At 36.5% G+C, this 20,192-nt stretch overlaps 2 protein-coding genes across 14 annotated transcripts in view; one reads left to right on the top strand and one right to left on the bottom strand.

The window, feature by feature from the left end:
* Positions 1 to 20,192, top strand: part of HECTD1 (HECT domain E3 ubiquitin protein ligase 1) — an 87,697-nt gene that overhangs the window by 60,832 nt on the left and 6,673 nt on the right. For 2 of the 13 annotated variants that reach the window (XM_070587184.1, XM_070587233.1), the window contains exons 25-36: positions 2,850 to 3,686; positions 4,363 to 4,584; positions 9,576 to 9,709; positions 10,592 to 10,714; positions 12,272 to 12,428; positions 14,606 to 14,828; positions 15,930 to 15,984; positions 16,200 to 16,382; positions 16,782 to 16,989; positions 17,074 to 17,159; positions 17,370 to 17,497; positions 19,602 to 19,803. In XM_070587184.1, coding sequence (XP_070443285.1) covers positions 2,850 to 3,686; positions 4,363 to 4,584; positions 9,576 to 9,709; positions 10,592 to 10,714; positions 12,272 to 12,428; positions 14,606 to 14,828; positions 15,930 to 15,984; positions 16,200 to 16,382; positions 16,782 to 16,989; positions 17,074 to 17,159; positions 17,370 to 17,497; positions 19,602 to 19,803 — 2,558 coding nt within the window. The remainder of the gene's footprint in view (positions 1 to 2,849; positions 3,687 to 4,362; positions 4,585 to 9,575; positions 9,710 to 10,591; positions 10,715 to 12,271; positions 12,429 to 14,605; positions 14,829 to 15,929; positions 15,985 to 16,199; positions 16,383 to 16,781; positions 16,990 to 17,073; positions 17,160 to 17,369; positions 17,498 to 19,601; positions 19,804 to 20,192) is intronic. The other 11 variants (XM_070587210.1, XM_070587203.1, XM_070587192.1 and 8 more) reach the window with 11 other exon arrangements.
* The window catches only part of AP4S1 (adaptor related protein complex 4 subunit sigma 1), a 65,107-nt gene continuing 53,578 nt past the window's right edge, over positions 8,664 to 20,192 (bottom strand). The window contains exon 6 of the mRNA XM_070587577.1: positions 8,664 to 8,841. The gene's annotated coding sequence lies outside the window, so the exon portion shown is untranslated. The remainder of the gene's footprint in view (positions 8,842 to 20,192) is intronic.

The raw sequence follows: 20,192 nt of genomic DNA, 5'->3' as shown, positions 1-20,192 counted from the left end.
TTTATTTAGAAAGAAGGGAAAATTGAAAATTTTTAAGTTTTGACTCTAAACTTATTGCTAATATTTTAAAGTGATTAATAAGCTAGTGTAAGTTGAATACCCTCAAGACATATTTTGTTGCTGTTTTTGTAAAATTAGTTTATTATTCATAAGTTTCCATTGTTCTTTATCTTAATTTCTTATGCTTTTTTCATCTTGTTATCCTGACAGGAATCAGGCAAGAACTTTTTTACTCTAAGTCACATAGAAGAAAAAGCAATAACATTTTTAGTTACTATTTTTTAATAAAGCATTGAACAAGAATCATAGCCTCTTCATTTATTAGTAGATTATAAGATATTTCACAATGTTTCTCAGTCTACCAGCTTTTCTTTGGGATTTTAAACTTTCTTGTTTTATGAGAGCTATTGTTTAAATCAAGTTCAATTTTAACCTTTGGTGCTGTAGATTTTAGGGAAGTTCATACCCACTTAATAAATGCTTCCATTAAGTCCCAGAAGCGACTATAGTGGCTAATTTTTTTCTTATAATTTAAAATGCTGATTTATTAGTGGATAATTTGCCTGACCAGTAGAGGGTTCTTATGAATTTCGCCTGGCATTAAAAACAAAAAGAAGAGTAAAATGTTCAAATTCTCAATTTACACCAAATATTTAAGGAACTATAAAAATGTGATAGTGCTTAGGAGAATGACTAACATTTAATATCTTAATATATTCATGTTCTATGTAATAAAGGCATTTGTTTACTTAAACAAGCACTTTGATTTTATTGCTTTTAAGATTCTATTCCTTGAATTACCTCACCACCAAATGCCTTTCTCGATAGTCATACCCTAATTGCAAATCAGTTGTCATCATACCAGGTTTACAGTGAGTGAGCATGCATATAACTGCCAAAATTTCTCTTTCCCCTAAATTGATTGTTTTGCCTTTTAAGTATGTGGGCTAGTTAGGAATATGTGAATGCAGTTCATTTTTCTGAGGCTGGCGTAACCTGAAGCAACACATAGGAAAATTGGAACCTTAATTTTAGAATTTAACATATAAGAAAGGCTTATTTTTGCTGATTTGGCAAGTGTAGAGATTCAGAGTTTTAGCTGACCAAGATGGCCATTCCTGTTAAATCACACCTTGAAACCTTTATGTCAGAGAGGATTCTTAGCTTTCAAATGCTTACGCCACCCATTTCTAATAATGGATAGTTATTATTAACTCTGTTTATCTTTTTATCTATTTTTCGGGCATAGGAGGAGTTCAGAGTTTTGTACCTTTACACTTATGGATAGTACGTATGCACTCTTTCTTAGTTCCCCTTAGATATCAGTTTCAACACATTCTCAAGCCTAATATGAACGATGTACATTTTAAAATTATTTTTCCACCTTATATCAATTAAATATCTCTTTCCTTTCTAGAGGAACTATGTGGTGGTAGGAATATCCATTTTTTTCATTTATTCCACAAATATGAGTGCCTACTATGTAAAGGCACTTTGTTAGACTTCAGGTATACACAGCAAAAAGGTGTGATCCTCTCTGCCTTCTGGGTGAAACAGATAAACATTCAGTTACATATTTTGATAAGTGCTATGAAATAAGTTATCAGTGTATTTTTGGACCAATTCATGCAATGCAAATGTTATTTTTATTTGGGATTGGGATATGTTTTTGACCTGTCCTTTCTCACACTTTTCCATGTTGCAGAAGAGGTAGTTAAATATTGTTTCTTCAGAGGTTATTTCAGCATACAGAATAAATTAAGGCAATTGAAAACTCATCTAAACTAGATTATGTAGATTTGGGGCAGTTTTCCTCTCAGAGAACTTATATGCAGATAATCCCCACAGGTAATTCAGTATTACTTATACCCCTCTGAGCCTCATCATAAACATAATCTGATCTTGGCCTGTGTGTGCACACATGCGTGTGCATGGGAGTACGTGCGTGTGTGGGTAAAGTACTTTCAAACTTTGCAAAGACTTGTTATACTTTAGACATTCTATTTGTATATGTTGTATTTTTCCCTGAAGTAGTTAGCTTATAACACTAAAATAAGATTGTAAAATTTCTATTAATTTCATTTCTAATAAGCAGTTTGTTTTATTGGTTTTGGAAGTTAATTACCATTTTTAAAAAAGAATAAGTGTCATTTTCCAGGTATGAGTAAATATAGATTGAATAGCAGTGTCCTCATTAGTTCTTCACACATTATTAGCTTTAGCATATAGGTTCTAATAAAAGAGCTTAGCATACTTTTAAAATTTTGTTTTAGAATTTTCTGTGTTTATTCGACTTTATTAAACTTAATCATAAGAGAACCAAGTAACCAGTGAACTTTGAGAACACAACCGAAATGCTAACTTAGTGTTATGTGAGCTAGTGACCTAAAATTTCTATGGAGATATATGAATATTTTGTCTGACAATTATAGGATTTAGCCCAAACTTAGAAATTAATGGTAAGCCAGCACTTTTTTCTATAAAGAGCATTTGACCACATAATCATATTTAGCAACTAAAATACTTTTTATTTAGATTTCATCTATACTTGCTAAAGTTCCGGTATTTACCATTTGTATAACTTTTTACAATTTTTAACAGTTCTTCCCCTTAAAAGATACCCCAATAGATGTAAACATGACCCTTACATTGTTTTTAAATATCATCAAAGCAAACAGTGCAGAAATAAGAGAAATAAAAGAAGAACTTAATTTTATTTAGCAGACCTTAAATGACTGTAGAAAAGAAGTACAGCACTGATGAAAAGCTGATCCCGTATTGTGGAGCTACTGTCTGACACGCTCCTGTCTGCTTTCTGCTGGGTCTCACAAACTCCTGTCCCTTTCCAGGCTGGATTGATGTCACCTGGGATGCTGGTGGCTCAAACTCTTACCGTATGGGCGCAGAAGGAAAATTTGACCTCAAGCTTGCACCAGGGTACGACCCTGATACAGTGGCATCACCCAAACCTGTTTCATCCACTGTTTCAGGCACAACGCAATCATGGAGCAGCTTGGTGAAAAACAACTGTCCAGACAAGACATCTGCTGCTGCAGGCTCCTCAAGTAGAAAAGGAAGCAGCAGTTCTGTGTGTAGCGTGGCCAGTAGCAGCGACATCAGCTTGGGTTCGACCAAAACGGAACGGAGATCAGAAATTGTAATGGAACACAGTATAGTTTCAGGAGCTGATGTCCATGAACCAATTGTTGTTCTTTCATCTGCTGAAAACGTCCCTCAAACAGAAGTAGGGTCATCTTCCAGTGCAAGCACCAGCACCTTAACAGCGGAAACGGGAAGTGAAAATGCTGAAAGAAAGTTAGGCCCTGATAGTTCTGTTCGTACTCCTGGGGAGTCTAGTGCAATATCCATGGGAATTGTTAGTGTTAGTTCTCCTGATGTTAGTTCAGTATCTGAGTTGACTAATAAAGAAGCAGCTTCACAACGACCCCTTAGCTCTTCAGCAAGTAACAGACTGTCTGTGAGTTCTCTGTTGGCTGCTGGGGCCCCTATGAGCTCTAGTGCAAGTGTACCTAACCTGTCCTCAAGAGAAACATCTAGCTTGGAGAGTTTTGTAAGGAGAGTGGCAAACATAGCACGGACTAATGCCACGAACAACATGAATCTAAGCCGAAGCAGCAGTGATAACAACACTAATACTTTGGGGAGGAATGTGATGAGCACAGCAAGTAAGTGAGCTTTTCCTTATGGAACCCAATGCTTTTTCCACTCTGAGGGATGCAAAGGAGGGTTTCTTGTTGAGTGGGTTCTGGCTCAGTCTTTAATGAGACCGTTAACCATGTTAGATACAACTGCATCAACTTTAGCACTTCAGGAACGTGAAGTTAAGTTCTCTAGAATCGTGATATTTATAGAATTCAGATCAGGTGTGATAAAGAACTTCTTATTATGAAAGGATAAACAATAACACACTTCTGCTTTTCACTCCTCTATGATAAGTCATTAAGTAGCGTTGCATAAGGAAATCGATGACTATTAAATATCAGCATAGTCAGTTGACGTCAGAGCATCACACTAGTATAACTTTTATGTAGGTCTTAAATTGATATTAGCTTCTCAAAGGTATTTAATTCTAATTTAAGCTACTAATGGGTCAAAGTAATTCCCTTGGAAAATATCATTGGGAATTATTTCATTGCTTCACTTTTTTAAAAAGTTAGTCTTAATTTTTTGAAAAATAATAGTGCAATAAAAATAAGAATTTTTAGTTGGATTTCAGTTGGGTTCCCAAAGTTGTTGCTTTTCAGCCTTTTAAAAGTGTTTCATGACTGCATTGTTTTTTGTAAATATACTACCTAGTTTTTCTAAAGTTTATATACTGATTCGCTTCATTTTTATCTTTAGCGTCTCCTCTTATGGGTGCTCAGAGTTTCCCTAATTTGACCACACCTGGTACTACATCAACAGTGACTATGTCAACATCCAGTGTTACTAGCAGCAGCAATGTAGCTACAGCAACAACAGTTTTATCGGTTGGTCAGTCATTAAGTAATACTTTAACTACCAGCCTCACGTCAACCTCCAGTGAAAGTGACACAGGTCAGGAAGCAGAATATTCCTTATATGGTAAGTTATAGTTTAAAATATTTCGATATTTGTATAGTGATGTTTTTATTACATTTTTTGCTGGGTTTTTAATTTTTTATTAGAAAAGAATTATTCTGGAGCCAAGCCTGGTGGCACAGTGGTTAAGTTCAAACTTTCTGCTTCGGTGACCTGAGGTTTGCTGGTTCAGATCCCAGGTGTGGACCTACACATCACTTGTCAAGCCATGCTTTGGCAGGCATCCCACATATAAAGTAGAAGAAGATAGGCATGGATGTTAGCTCAGGGCCAGTTTTCCTTAGAAAAAAAAAAAAGCAAAAAACAGAGTGGGGCCAGCCCTGTGGCCGAGTGGCTAAGTTCACACGCTTCACTTTAGTGGCCCAGGGTTTCGCTGGTTCAGATCCTGGGCGTGGACACGGCACCGCTCATCAGGCCATGTTGAGGCAGCATCTCACATGCCACAACTAGAAGGACCCACAACTAAAATTTACAACTATGTGCTGGGGGGATTTGGCGGAAAAAGGGAAAAAGAGAAGATTGGCAACAATTGTTAGCTCAGGTGCCAGTCTTTAAAAAAAAAAAAGAATTATTCTTTCACAAATGTGGCATCTTATGTAAGATGAAAGCCATGGAGTGATATGAGGGACTGTTAAGAAATCTGATTATAAACAGACATCTAAGAACTTGTGTGTCATCCTTTTTTGCCTTTTGTCACTAATGAAGTTTCATTAGAATCATAGTAAGCTACTTGACACTTTTATCCGAGAAGAATAGAAGTGTACTAGACTAATAAGCTTTGTAGAGCGATAGTCCTTGTACACTGTAATGTGAGGGAACAGCATTCCTGTGTGTCTCCTCTATTCTCAGTCCTCTACTCACAGAATACTTTACTTCTGGAACCTCTGACAGCTAAAGGTGTTTGAAGTTTCCCCACACCAAGTGATTCTTAGACACCAGCTGACTGTCCTACAATTGAACTCAATTCTGACACTGTCTACATACCTAGAGATAGTTCAGATCCCAGAGGTTAAAGGCTCAGTTCCACAACACTGCCACCCCCTTCCTTCAGACACTAATTGCAAGTCCAGGTTGTCATCTATGCTTCTGACCGACTGGCTGTAAATCGAAGGTTTCCACAATCCCCTCATTGAGTTCAGTTAGTTTGCCAGAGCAGCTCACAGGACTCAGGAAAACATTTTATTTATTGGATTACTGGTTTATTGTAAAAAGGATATAACTCAGGAACAGGCAGAAGAGTTGCATAGGATGAAGTCTGGAAGGCTCCCAAGCACAGGAGCTTCTGTCCCCTTGGAGTTTGGGGACCCTCCCGGCCTGTGGATGTGTTCCTGTCCACCATCCTGGAAGCCCTCTGAACCTCATCCTTTTGGGGTGTTTTGGAGGCTTCAGGATTTAGGCATGATTGATTAACTTATTGGCCATTGGTGGCTGAACTCAATATCTGGCCCCTCTCCCCAGAGGTCTGGGGGTGAAAGTTCCAACCCTCTCATTATGGTTGGTTCCACTGACAACCAACCCATCCTTAGATTAAAGGCTTTCCAAAAGTCTCATTAAAACAGCTCTGCTGATGAATAATAATGAAAGGCACCTTTATTGCTCATATCACTTAGGAAATTCCAAGGGTTTTAGAAGCTCAGTGCCTGAACAGATGAAGACCAAATACATATTTCTTAATATAAATCACAGTACCACAACTATTATCAAGGTCCTTTGAAAATTCTTTTTTTTTTTTTTTTTTTAAAGTTTGGTACCTGAGCTAACAACCGTTGCCAATCTTTTTTTTTTTCTGCTTTTTCTCCCCAAATCCCCCCAGTACATAGTTGTATATTTTTTAGTTGTGGGTCCTTCTAGTTGTGGCATGTGGGATGCCACCTCAGCATGACCCGATGAGTGGTGCCGTGTCTGCGCCCAGGATTTAAACCCATGGAACCCTGGGCCACCAAAGCGGAGCGCGTAAACTTAACCACTTGGCCACGGGGCCAGCCAAAAGGAAATAATTTCTTAATTAGGTAACATTTGAATTTTTCAAATTAATTAATTTTTGCTTAGAAAGTCTACAGTTACAGCATCATGGCTTCCATGCTATAGCCAGTGATAAAACTATTTGATTCAATTAAAATATGTTTCTAATCATTTTATCTTATTAGAAAAGTAAAACATTTTATAGAAAGAAAATACAGAAGAAAATAAAAATCATTTAGCCCCCACTTCCCAGAGACAACCACTGTTATCATTTGATACATATCATTTGATGTATATGTTCTCTTTTTTTTTTTAACAAAAAGGGATTATATTCTTTTCAGACAGCTCTTTTCACTTAGTACACTGTGAAAATATTTTCACATTGTTTAATGGGTTTCTACAATATTTGAAATGGCTGCCAGATATTCTGCTGTTTGACTGTATGATAATTATTTAATAATTCTCCATTTTGGATATTTAAGTTACAGCTTTTCATTACCATAAACATTGTTATGAATAACCATCCTTGAATTGTATTTTTATGTATTTGCTTAGGGTAAATTCCTAAATGAGTAATTGCCGAATAGCCTTCCAAAAAGGTTACACTTCCATCATTTTTCTTTTGGAATACCTGTTACCATACATCCTTGATTACACTGCCTGTTCTTTTTAAAAAATCATTTGCATTTCAAATACAAGAATATTCATATATATAATATATAGTACTATTTTATGTATGCCTCATTTAACACATTTTTCTTCTTTTTTCTGAGAATGTGGCCTCTCCTATTCTAATCAAGAATTGGATCTGAGAGGCCTGCCCAGTGGCACAGTGTTTAAGTTCACATGTTCCACTTCGGCGGCTGGGGTTCGCCAGTTCAGATCCTGGGTGCAGACATGGCACTGCTTGGCAAGCCATGCTGTGGCTGGCATCCCACATACAAAGTAGAGGAAGATGGGCAGGGATGTTAGCTCAGGGTCAGTCTTCCTCAGCAGAAAGAGGAGGATTGGCAGCAGATGTTAGCACAGGGCTAATCGTTCTCAAAAAAAAAAAAGAATCTGATGTTCTCTGGTTTTAGGGAAATCATTATGTTTCTCTGTTTATGCTTTATCTGTTAACTGTATGTAGCAAAATGATGATGATTATTACACCAAAGTATTTTAAATCATTGAGCAAGCTATTTTCCACTTTATTTTTTCTCATGGAGGCCCTTTGTCCCTCCCTACTTATTTGTTAAGATGTTACCTTCAAGCTTTGGTTCTTGATCACATCAAGGTTAAGAAGGTTATGAGTATTCTAATGGGGAAAGAATATTAAAGAGTTAGGGCTATTGGTTGCCTTTTTAAAATTATTGTTGGATGATTAAAATTTCCTTTTCTACATTCCTAAAACTGGAGGACTCTTTAAGAGTGTAGCTATGGAGGATCAGAGTAACATCTGTCTTATAATTTATCTATGTGCAAATGTTTGCTACATTACGTTTTGAAGGGACATAATTTGATTCTGTGATATGATCACATCCATGAAATAAATAAAGAAGGGTTTTTTTATGTTCGTAAACTCTATTAAAAAGGGAAGATAATGAGTAGAAAAAATCTCTGATTCAGTGAATTGTATACGAGATGGAATTTCAATGTACAAGTTAGACGATTTTCCTTTAAAAGTAAACCAAAAGTAGAATTGATTTATCTTGTCTACTACCACATCATGTTCCTGAGAACCACTACCTAAATTGCAGGATGGCATCTTACATGTGTTAGGGGTAATGTGTTTCATCAAATTTAAGATGCCATTAATTATAAATAGAGACACCATTATTTTATATCACTAAGGAAAAAAGTATTGCCAATTTAGCTATGACTTGCCATTGCTTGTAAGACATTCTGATTTCAGAATATTAAAGTGTTAAAAAAGTGTACCTTAGTTACTAACTGAATACAAACCAGGCCTCTTTCTTCTACTAGCTATCCAGTAAAAGGCATTGAATTTTTAGTCCTATGTAATTGTAATTACTGGACTTAAAGAAATATATTTGGTTCAGAGGTGTGTAGGTGCCAAGTTTCTACTAGATAATTATACATTGTCTTCTGGATGTTCTTTTGAAATATAGAGTACGTACTATCTTTTTATCCATAGAAATCTTTTTTTCCTTATAGATTCAGTAAAAATTCCTGTTTTAGTCCTGTTATTTCTCTTTTTGTTTTCAGTTCTTGGGAAGAACAGCTTGTCAGCATCTTCATTATGTGGGACAATATAAATTTGACACAGTCTTCGCTGAGGGGTGCGGGGGAGAGATCCTAAGGAGGAGAGAGATGAAAGGATTCAAATTTATTGAACTTCCTTATGTGCTAGATAATATGGATAATATGAAAGATGGTATATACGTTATTCCATAGTAAATAGGCAATATCCTTAAGTAGTAACCTGCCAGGTCACATAGCTAAGCCCACCTATCTCTAATTGACTTAATTCTGTTCTTTTCCCTCATAAGATCTTTTACATTTTGTATTTATATATTCATTTGTTTACTTTTTAAATGCCTCCCTACCCTGTAAGCTTCACAGATGCTCAGACCATGTCTGTTTTTGTTTACAAGTACTATATGTACACCTGGGGCCCAACACAATTCTTGGCACCTAGCAGGTACTCAGTAGATATTTGTTGACAGAACGAATAACTCCAAAATGTTCTCTTTCCACCATGTTATGCTTCCTGTGACTTATGTAGAGAATGATTATAGGATTGTTATTTTTTAACATGGCCCATATTGTTGACTTTTTATATTTACGATTTTGTAGATTCGGATTTAGTTTATGCTCATCCTTTGTTCCACCTTGCTTTCTGCCATGCTTGTACTATTTACCAAAGTTAGTCATTCGGTATGTGTGGTGGAATAAGCCATCACTAAGTGTTGTCTTTATACTTGTCCCTTTTGAATTTTACCTTTGTTTTGTAAAACCAATGCACAAAGTTAACTTTGTTATGCTTTGTTAATTGTGTTGAGAGTAAGGTTGTTGGTTTTGTTTTCTAGATTTCCTTGATAGCTGCCGGGCCAGTACTCTGTTAGCTGAGCTAGATGATGATGAGGACTTGCCTGAGCCAGATGAGGAAGATGATGAAAATGAAGATGACAATCAGGAGGACCAAGAATACGAGGAGGTTATGGTAGAGAGAGAGTCCCCCGTTCTCTTAACTAAAATAGGATGTTAATAATTGAAATGAAGAGAGGAAAAGCAGGGAAAAGTCCTGGTTAAACTTTGAAGCAAGGAAATAAGGCACCAGTATGAAAAATGTGGTTAATTAAGAAAAGCACTTTTAATCTGAGCATTTATGATTCTCTTTTAAAAGAAAATAAGTTGGTTATATTTGAAAAATTCCACGTCACATGCTAATGTTTTAACAGGTTTGAGAGTGTGAAGAACTGCATTTACCCTAAGAATATAATTTTCATGGTTCTTGCACTTAGAATTTTTTAGTGCCTACTGTTTTGCAAGCTGAATCTGTGTACTGTCATTCCTTACACAGAGCTATGAGATAGAAGCATAGAAGGAAAAATTTGCTCTGATTAATCAGAGTTAAGTAGAATAGTGGAGGCCTAAGCTTAGGCAGTATGATCCAGAACTCCCAAGTGTTTAGCCACTGCAATTGGTTTAACTGCCGTGATTGTCTTTGAATTGAACTTTTGCCTGAAAATACCCTTTATTGTAAACTTTTGTATATTTTTTATTTCTCTTTATAAAATGTTATTAGATTTCAAAAAATTTCATAAGTTGAGCTTTCAATGGGGTAAAGAACTCCAAGAAATGCTTTTGGTATATGTTGCTTAGAAAAAACATAAAACATTAACTTATTTCTTGTGAAGGTTAGTATATGATACGTGATGAATTTAAAACATTCATTTTATAAATTTTCTGAAGATGGCTCGTGAATATGAAGTTTTTTAATGACGATTTTGGTAATATGGGTTGATAGTTTCAGTTCAAGGCTGAATGGGGATATATATGGGTCAGATAATTAGATATGTCTCTTCACATTTTTCTACCTCAGATTCTGAGACGACCATCCCTGCAGCGTCGAGCTGGCTCCCGCTCTGATGTAACACACCACGCTGTCACCTCGCAGCTACCGCAGGTCCCTGCTGGGGCAGGGAGCCGACCTATTGGGGAGCAGGTAAGATCTTGATGTTTATCTTCCCTGCAGTGTCGATTCTCTCCTTTCACAGTAACATACCACCAAAATGCCTAGAAAAATATATAGGACTGGGGGTAGGGCAAGAAGTTACCAAATAGGGTTAACATAAAGAAACTTCCCCAACTGCTTGGGTTCCACATTCCATGATTGCTCTGGCATAATGCATATGGGAGTTTCTTACTTGAAACTCCTTCATCTTGGCCTCTGGGTAGCAGTAGATATATACTAAAATGGTTAATAGCTATTATCTAAGAGTTATAGCTTTCGTAGTTATAATGGTAGAGGTGATGGTAGCTAATAATATTAATCTATTAGCTAACATTTACTGATCATTAATTAAGTGCTGGGCACTATTTTTAATACTTTGCTTGTATTAACTAATTCCATCCTTTCAACAACCCTTTGAGTGTTATTATTAGCCCCAGTTTTCAGATGAAGTGATTGCTAAAGGTCACACATAGAAGTTTTGGATCCAGGATAAAAACCCAGACCTTCTGGCTCTAGAGCTGTCAAATCAATTTGATTTGTTATAAAAGTTAATTTCAGCTATGTGTCCAAAATAGAGTATGTGTGTGCATCTAAATACGTAATCGTTATTTAAAAATTATTGCATCAAACATTTACATCATTTACAATGCATTGATCTCTCTTTTTTCTTTAAAGATTGGCACCTGAGCTAACATCTGTTGCCAATCTTCTTTTTTCCTTTTTTTTCTTCTTCTCTCCAAAGCCCCCCAGTACATAGTTGTATATTCTAGGTGTAGGTCCTTCTTTCTCTGCTGTGTGGGACACCGCCTCAGCATGACTTGATGAGCGGTGCTAGGTCCGTACCCAGGGTCTGAACCGGCGAAACCCTGGGCCACCCAAGCGGAGCGTTCGAACTTAACCACTTGGCCACGAAGCCGGCCCCCATTCATCTCTTTTTTGTTGATAGTAAAAGTGAAGGAGAGGAGAAAATGTTCCTTACAAACGCTTTTATTATGGAAATTTTCATACATGCCAGAAGTAGAATAGTGCAGTGAATCCCTAAGAACCCTCATTTGACTTTCACAGTTATCAACACTTTGTCAAACTTGTTTGATTTGTTTGCCCCATAGTTATTTAAAGCAATGCCCAAGCATTATATCCATTTTGTATGTAATTCAGTATGTAATGCAATTTACATTTTTAAAAAAGAAACCATTTAAAAATAATTATAGGTTCACAGGAAGTTGAAAAGATAGTACAGAGAGGTTGTATGGACATTGACATTGATACAGTGTGTGTGTATGGTTCTGTCATTTTATCACATGTAGATTTGTGTAACCATCACTGATGCAGCTTATTTTTGATAAACTGAAGTCATTAAAAAATGTTTGTAGCTATACATGTTTGTTTATGTTGGCTCATTTTGTGCTTAAGAAATATAGCTAAATAAGGAAGTGTAATAGCTGTAGAGAAGTACTTAACATATTTTATAGATAGTACATCACTTTTGCAATAATGAAAAGTTTTATCTTGTAATGTTTGTCCATACGTGAAATTTAATTGTAATAGGAAGAAGAAGAGTATGAAACTAAAGGAGGACGCCGGAGAACATGGGATGATGATTATGTGCTAAAGCGGCAGTTTTCTGCTTTGGTTCCTGCTTTTGATCCTAGACCTGGTCGCACTAACGTGCAACAGACAACTGATCTAGAAATTCCACCCCCAGGTACAGTACGTTTTAGTTTCTGTGATTTTTTAATAGAAACCAAATAAGATAGTTATATGTAGTCAGAAAAGTAAGGTGCTACTTGTATATGCAGGATATAAATAAAAGTTTTCAGGAAAAACTGTATATCAGCCATAAGTCCTTAAAAAAAAAATAGGTTTGTTTTTTTTTTTCCTGGTGAGGAAGATTGGCCCTGAGCTAACATCTGTTGCTAATCTTCCTCTTTTTGCTTGAGAAGATTGTTGCTGAGCTAACATCTGTGCCAGTCTTCCTCTATTTTCTATGTGGGACACCACCAGGATCCAAACACCCTGCCCAGGATCCAAACCGTGAACCCCAGGCTACCAAAGCAGAGCATGCAAACTTAACTACTACGCCACCGGGCTGGCCCCTCAAAATACAGATTTTTTTTTAAGGGAGAAAATTATGGTATCATAAAAACACACTGTTTTGTGTTTGTGTAATTTTTAAAGTAATGCCTCATTTAAAGGTGGATGGTTTATATTCTATTTTCTACTGGATCACAAGTGCTAAGGATTATTCCTGTTCAGCTTTTACTTTGAAAAACTGTATAGTGGTTTCAGTGATGGCCTCTGAAGCTGGTCAGCCTGGACGGCAACTCCATCTCTTACAACTCTTATTTTGGGTGTGGTAGGCACGCTGATGACCTGTCAAAGATATGTAGATCCTAACCTCTAGAATTTGTGAATATGTTACCTTAATATGACAAAAGAGACTTTGCAGATACGATTAAATAAAGGTCCTTGAGGTGGGGGTTATCCTGGATTATCTGGGTAACCCAGTGTAATCACCAGTGTCCTCATAAGAGGGAGCCGGAAGGTCAGAGTCAGAGAAGGAGATCTGACAACAGGAAGCAGAGATCAGAGTGATGGGGGGCCGGGAGCCAAGGAATATGGGCAGCCCCTAGGTCCTAGAAGAGGCAGGGGACAGATTCTTCCCTAAAGCCTCCCAAAGCCCTGCCACCAACCCATTTTAGATTTCTGACCTCTAGGACTGTAAGATAATAAATTTGGGTTGTTTTAAACCACCCAGTTTGTGGTAATTTGTTACAGTAGTAATAGGAACTAATACACTGGGCAAATCACCGAATCTTTGTAAGCCTGAATCTCCTCATCTCTTACGTGGGCGAAATAATAGTTTGACAAAGTAGTTAAAAGGATTAAATGAAGTAAAATGTATAAAGTGCCTCGCCTGGTCCTTGATTTGTGCCTCAATAAATGTCAGCTAATTGTAATCAGTATAATTATCCTTAAAGAAGACTGAAATGTTGATTAAGTGTAGAATGTACTTTTTACTTGATAGAAAGATACTCATGTTAAATATGAAAGTAGGTACACTTTGTAGTATAATGTTCTATGGTGAATCACAGCATTCCAAAGCCCCTTCGAAAAGGAAAACCTATTCTAGGGGAGTATAAGTAGGTCTAAATTTTCTGTAGGGCTCTTTGGCAATATATTTCTTATTTTCTGATAAAGTATTTTTACTTCTTGAAATTTATACTAAGGAAATATTAGCTCTGCACCCAGATTTGTATACATTGATGGCTACTGAAGTATTATTTATATTGTCAAAAATTGGAAATGACCTTCATTATGTCTAATAAGAGGCATATGGTTCAATTAAGGTACAGTGGAATGTCATGCAGTGAATAAAATACTTGAGAAGACTGTATGTCCTGTGAGGAAAAGATTCCTGAGCTAATAAAAAAGATGAGAGTACACCACCAAATATATTAGGAACCCAATTGTGTTTGTGTGTGTTTACCTCACACCCCACTTTTCGACATAAGCAAAAGCTTGACCAGAGTATGTGGTTTTCTCTGAATGTAGAATTATGAGTAATTTTAGTTTTCTTATTTATAAAAATAAAACATTTCTGAACTATTCAGACCGTTATCATGTGTTTCCTAATAAAAATGAGAGATTCATATTATACGCATAAATTCTACTCTAGTCTTTAAGTAACCTAGGTGGTGTATTATTCTTATTTTTTAAAAAAACAAAAATGTTGAGGCCAGAAGAGTCTTAAGTAGCTGGCATCTTTAGCTAATATATGGCAGAAGAGTTTAAATTTCATATAGCCTTGCGTCTGGTGCATAGTTCTTTCTGGACTGCTTGTTTTAGTGTAATTGTTTTTCACATTTTCCATATTTTTAGGAACACCTCATTCAGAGCTCTTGGAAGAAGTTGAATGTACTCCGTCACCTCGCTTAGCCCTCACGTTGAAAGTAACGGGTCTTGGAACAACTCGTGAAGTTGAATTACCACTCACTAATTTCAGATCAACCATCTTTTATTATGTACAAAAATTGCTTCAATTGTCCTGTAATGGCAATGTGAAATCAGACAAACTTAGGCGTATTTGGGAGCCAACATACACGTAAGAGATTTTAACTTCATGTATTAAGTAAATATTTTCATAGTATATGAGCCAAGAAGCATTGTATTTCTATATTTTGGACTAAAGGAACAGAAGAGATTTGGTTCTTGGCTTGTTAGTTTACAGGAACAGATAAGAGCATTTCTGACTTAGAACTGGAAGGAACTTTAGAAATAATCTAGACTGTTCCTTATGTAATAATTGTTGAAGTCTTTGACTGTACTAAATATTTTCTATTTATTTGTTTTGGGGCCAGTGAGTTAAGCCTGCCTCTCTTTGATCATTCATTCATTCAATAAATAATTATCAATGACCTTGGGGAAATTTATTTACCATTTAAGTGCCTTACTTTCCTAATCTAATCTGTAAAATGAGAGTGGTTGTGAGGAATCAATGAATTAATATATATAAGGTATTTTTAGTACTGTCTGGAATGTACAAAGCACTGAGTAAATATTACCTATAATTATTTATTATTATTTAATAATATAAATAATCATAATCATCCTTATATAACTTTTGTTAGTATATTTTTCTGATGTTCTCTTAACAACATTGATAATCTTACATAGTGTCCAGTAAAATAATCCAGGTCCTTTTGTGATAGACAGACATCATGGCATTCTGTTCAGTTTTTATTGGAGTTTAAAATTTGATCTCAGCTGCCTTACACGAACATAAGCGCTCCTGGTCCTTGTTATTCTTATCCTTCTTTCCATCTAGACACAGAAGCAAACCATTCCTCATCTCATTTCATTTTTACAACAGTATATGAGAGTTATAACACATGGTACAGCATAGTACTTCATACCTTAAAAGTTCTAGGCTTGAACGGTGCTATGTATAGTTCTATGTTTTCTGTGCAGTAATGCTAAATTTATAAACCATGACTCTTTTTCAGGAATATGATTTCTGCTTTTCCCTCTGTTTAACAAATTAATATTTCTTTCTTAAAGATTCTCCCTGAGTTCAATGTTTAATGTAAGCATATGGCTAATGAATAGCATCATTCATATATTTTTTAAAGAATTGAAGTCTTATTGGAAATAATCACAAATTATTTGACTTATGAATTAACTTGAATAATATCTTCTTGTTTAGAATCATGTACAGAGAAATGAAGGATTCAGACAAAGAAAAGGAAAATGGAAAAATGGTAAGTTAGGAAATGGGTCTTAATCTTGGCTCCTTAAGTAAAAGAAAAAACAACCAAAACTGTATTTCAGTTGCACATTTGAGGGGAAAATCACTAACATGGAATTCTTTAGATTAGGTTAAATGCATGATCTTAAAGCTACCTTGTGTAATGCATGTAAAATAGCATAGACTTGATAATCAGGAAAGGCCAACATTTGGTTTTTCCTATTGTAGGGTTGTTGGTCTATAGAGCATGTGGAACAGTACCTTGGCACTGATGAATTACCAAAGAATGACTTGATAACCTACCTGCAGAAGAATGCAGACGCCGCTTTCCTGCGCCACTGGAAATTAACTGGCACTAATAAAAGTATTAGGAAAAACAGAAATTGTTCTCAGCTCATAGCTGCATATAAGGTATATATTGGCATCAAAACACTGTTTTGATTGGGAATGGCTTTGTGCTTTGTTTTGCAGCTTTTAAAGATTCTTAAGGAAGAGAGTTTCATTGGGGCATACTAAAAAAACGGGGTTGAATTAATATTGTTAATATGCCAATGCTAAAATTTCCAACATGGTTTGTGGCATTGGGTCTAAGTACATAGTTTTAACTGTGGCTTATAGTAGTTATATTTTATTTGGGACTTTTAATGGTCTAGAATGCATCGATTTTCTACTTGGGTGATACTGTTTTTATTTAAATAGAAGGCAGTTCTTTGAAAAATTCCAGCCTTTTCAAAGTAATACTAATAGGATTGATGTATTGTTTTTCTTGAAAACATGAGTAATGGCCAGTTTTGTTAATTGTTTCCGTAGGATTTTTGTGAGCATGGAACAAAGTCTGGCTTAAACCAGGGGGCCATTTCAACTCTTCAAAGTAGTGATATCCTCAGTTTGACAAAAGAACAACCTCAGGCCAAAGCAGGCAATGGACAGAATTCTTGTGGAGTAGAAGACGTCCTTCAGCTTCTGCGTATTCTGTATATAGTTGCAAGTGACCCTTATTCAAGAATATCCCAAGAAGGTCCGTAAGAAGCCTTGTTTCATTTCTGTGGCAGTTTTAAAAGCAAGTCAGTTTATATTGTTATTAATTTTATTAATTTTACAGAAGGTGATGAGCAGCCTCAGTTTACTTTTCCGCCAGATGAATTCACTAGCAAAAAAATCACAACAAAAATTTTGCAGCAAATTGAGGTAATAAAATCAGATAGTTGAACTCTTCAACCTGTAATGTTGGACTTTCAGAGTATTGCCTCTCCTTCGTTTTCCACTTCCTCCCCTTTGATTCAATGATTTGGCCCATATAGTCCATTGCATTCATTTGTTTAATTTACATTTAAGAATTGACTCCTTTTTGTCTTTTTAAATAGTTGCCTTAAGACATTGTCATGTGTTCATTTGCAGGAGCCCTTGGCATTGGCAAGTGGGGCTCTGCCAGACTGGTGTGAACAATTAACCAGCAAGTGCCCTTTCCTGATACCGTTTGAAACTAGACAGCTTTATTTCACATGCACAGCATTTGGTGCGTCAAGGTAAGAAGTGTATCCTCTTACAGTTTTAGAATAAATATATATATATTCTTTTATGTTACATAAACCCAAAATGTACAAATATTCTTTATATCAAGACCAATGGAGGAGATATATTATCCTGTTTTCTTGGAAAGAGTTGTCAACATTTAAACATTTTTCTGTTTCTGATTGGATATCTGCTCTCTTGGAGTAGAGTGGATTGGAGTACTTTCCATCAGCTAGCATGTACTGTACAGGTCTTAGGTAGCTTGCATAAATTAATTGCTGAAATTCCCAGGAATACCGAATTAAATGCTTGCAAATAGCTTTGATGGCATTGAAACATATCTTCCTTTTGACCATCATTTTTCTGTTACTACCATCTAACATATTACATATTTTATTTACTTTTGTTTTTCTATCTCCTTCCACTAGATGAAAGTTTCATGAGGGCAGAAATTTCTGGCTATTTTGTTCACTGCTCTAGCTGCTGTTCCTAAAGCAGTGTATAGCACATTGTGGATGCTCAATAAATACTTGAATGATTGAGTACCCAGAGTACTTTCGTTTACTTATTTATTTATTTTAAAGATTTTATTTCCTTTTTTCTCCCCAAAGGCCCCCGGTACATAGTTGTGTATTTTTAGTTGTGGTTCCTTCTAGTTGTGGCATGTGGGATGCCACCTCAGCAAGGCTTGACAAGTGGTGCCATGTCTGCAACCAGGATTCGAACTGGGGAAACCCTGGGTCGCCGAAGCAGAGGACACGAACTTAATCACCCGGCCAGGGGGCCAGTCCCCCAGAGTACTTTTAAAGTAGATGTAAAAGTGTTACAATTTTAAATAGAGCTGTTTGTTTCCCTGAGAAGTTACACTGTTTTACCATTTTATGCCATTTATAAAGCATTTGTACACATGGAACTGCAGGCCTATTGTGATCAATAGCGTTGCTTATGATTTTTGTTTTATAGATGAGGAAATTGATTCTCGCAGTACTTAGCTGATTTGCCGGAGATTACCAAAAAGTTGTTAGCACAATGAGAGTAAATCTTTCATCTCCTTATTCCTAGTTCAAGATTTTTCCCACCCCTTGGGGCTGGCCCCATGGTGCAGTGGTTAAGTTCACACGTTCCGCTTCAGCGGCCTGGGGTTCTCCAGTTTGGATCCTGGGTGCGGACATGGCACCGCTTGGCAAGCCATGCTGTGGCAGGCGTCTCACATATAAAGTAGAGGAAGATGGGCATGGATGTTAGCTCAGGGCCAGTCTTCCTCAGCAAAAAGAGGAGGATTGGTGGCAGATGTTAGCTCAGCACTAATCTTCCTCAAAAAAAAAAGAAAAAGAACAGAACAAAAAGATTTTCCCACCCCAGGATGGGTTAGTGCTATGTTGTTAAAAAGAAAATGTTTTAAAATCACACTATCTTTTTAAAATTTATTTTTATTATTACTATTTTTTTTTTTGGTGAGGAAAATTGGCCCTCAGGTAACATCTGTTACCAGTCTTCCTCCTTTTGCTTGAGGAAGATTGTCACTGACCTAACATCTGTGCCAGTCTCTCTCTATTTTGTATGTGGGATGCCACCACAGCATGGCTTAATGAGCAGTGTGTAGGTCAGCACCCAGGATCCAAACCCATGAACTCTGGGCCACTGAAGCAGAGCATGCAAACCCAAGCACTATGCCACCAGGCCAGCACCCTGCAATACCATTTTAATAGTGGCTTTCAGTTTGTATCATAGTAATAAAGATAGCTTAACCATTTTTTAGTTACTCTGATAGGAAATGTTTGTCTATATTTTTATGTATTATGACTGGCTGTATTTTTATGTGTTATGTGTAGTTGGACCACAGACCTTTGTTTTGATCTACTAATTGCTAAAATAAAGAGGGAAAAGTATAGACTCAATACTTTCTCAGTTTAAGGAAGATTACAATGAAAGGGGTTTATATATTTTAGCTTATGAGAGGAAGCAATAATTTATGTAATAAAAACATTATTATATTTTAATCACCTGATAAAATACTATTTTTAAAAAATCCTTAAGTCTTTGAATTATGTTGCTTGTTTAGTAATACATCCAGCTGTTGCTGTGTGCTCCAGTCACATAGACATTTTTCTATTTCAGAGCAATAGTGTGGTTACAAAACCGACGAGAAGCCACTGTGGAAAGAACAAGGACCACAAGTAGTGTAAGGCGAGATGATCCTGGGGAGTTTCGAGTCGGTCGTCTCAAGCATGAGAGAGTAAAAGTTCCACGGGGTGAATCGCTGATGGAATGGGCTGAGAATGTCATGCAAATACATGCAGATCGCAAATCAGTTCTTGAGGTACCTCATAAAATTTCTTTTTATGTGCAGGACTGACAGAACCAGCCATTCTGTTTATTCTGCTGCGTAAAAACTGCATGAGATAGACGTGAAGAGGGATTGCTCTGCCTCGATGCAAAGGCCTTCTCTTGCAGGTCATCTTTCAAAAGAGGGTGTCCGCTCACTTCCTCAGGCGCAGGATCTTGTGACTTCACGAGCACAGAGAATGTCCTCCCTCTTGAGATGGGAAAGTGCTTGGTCTAGTTGAAGGACACTACGCATTTCTTAAAGCCTGGACTGAGTAATAGTACTCACAAAGGATTCTTTTTGATTCTCTAAATTTTACCTTTATGTTAAGCTATGCTATTAGATAGCTGCATTTCTGGAGCACAGCGTTTTGTAGTATTGTT

Source organism: Equus przewalskii, chromosome 1 (assembly GCF_037783145.1).
Source record: "Equus przewalskii isolate Varuska chromosome 1, EquPr2, whole genome shotgun sequence".
NCBI classification, from domain to species: Eukaryota; Metazoa; Chordata; class Mammalia; order Perissodactyla; family Equidae; genus Equus; species Equus przewalskii.
Note: the sequence above shows the minus strand (reverse complement) of the source record. Positions and strands in the feature narration are given on the sequence as shown.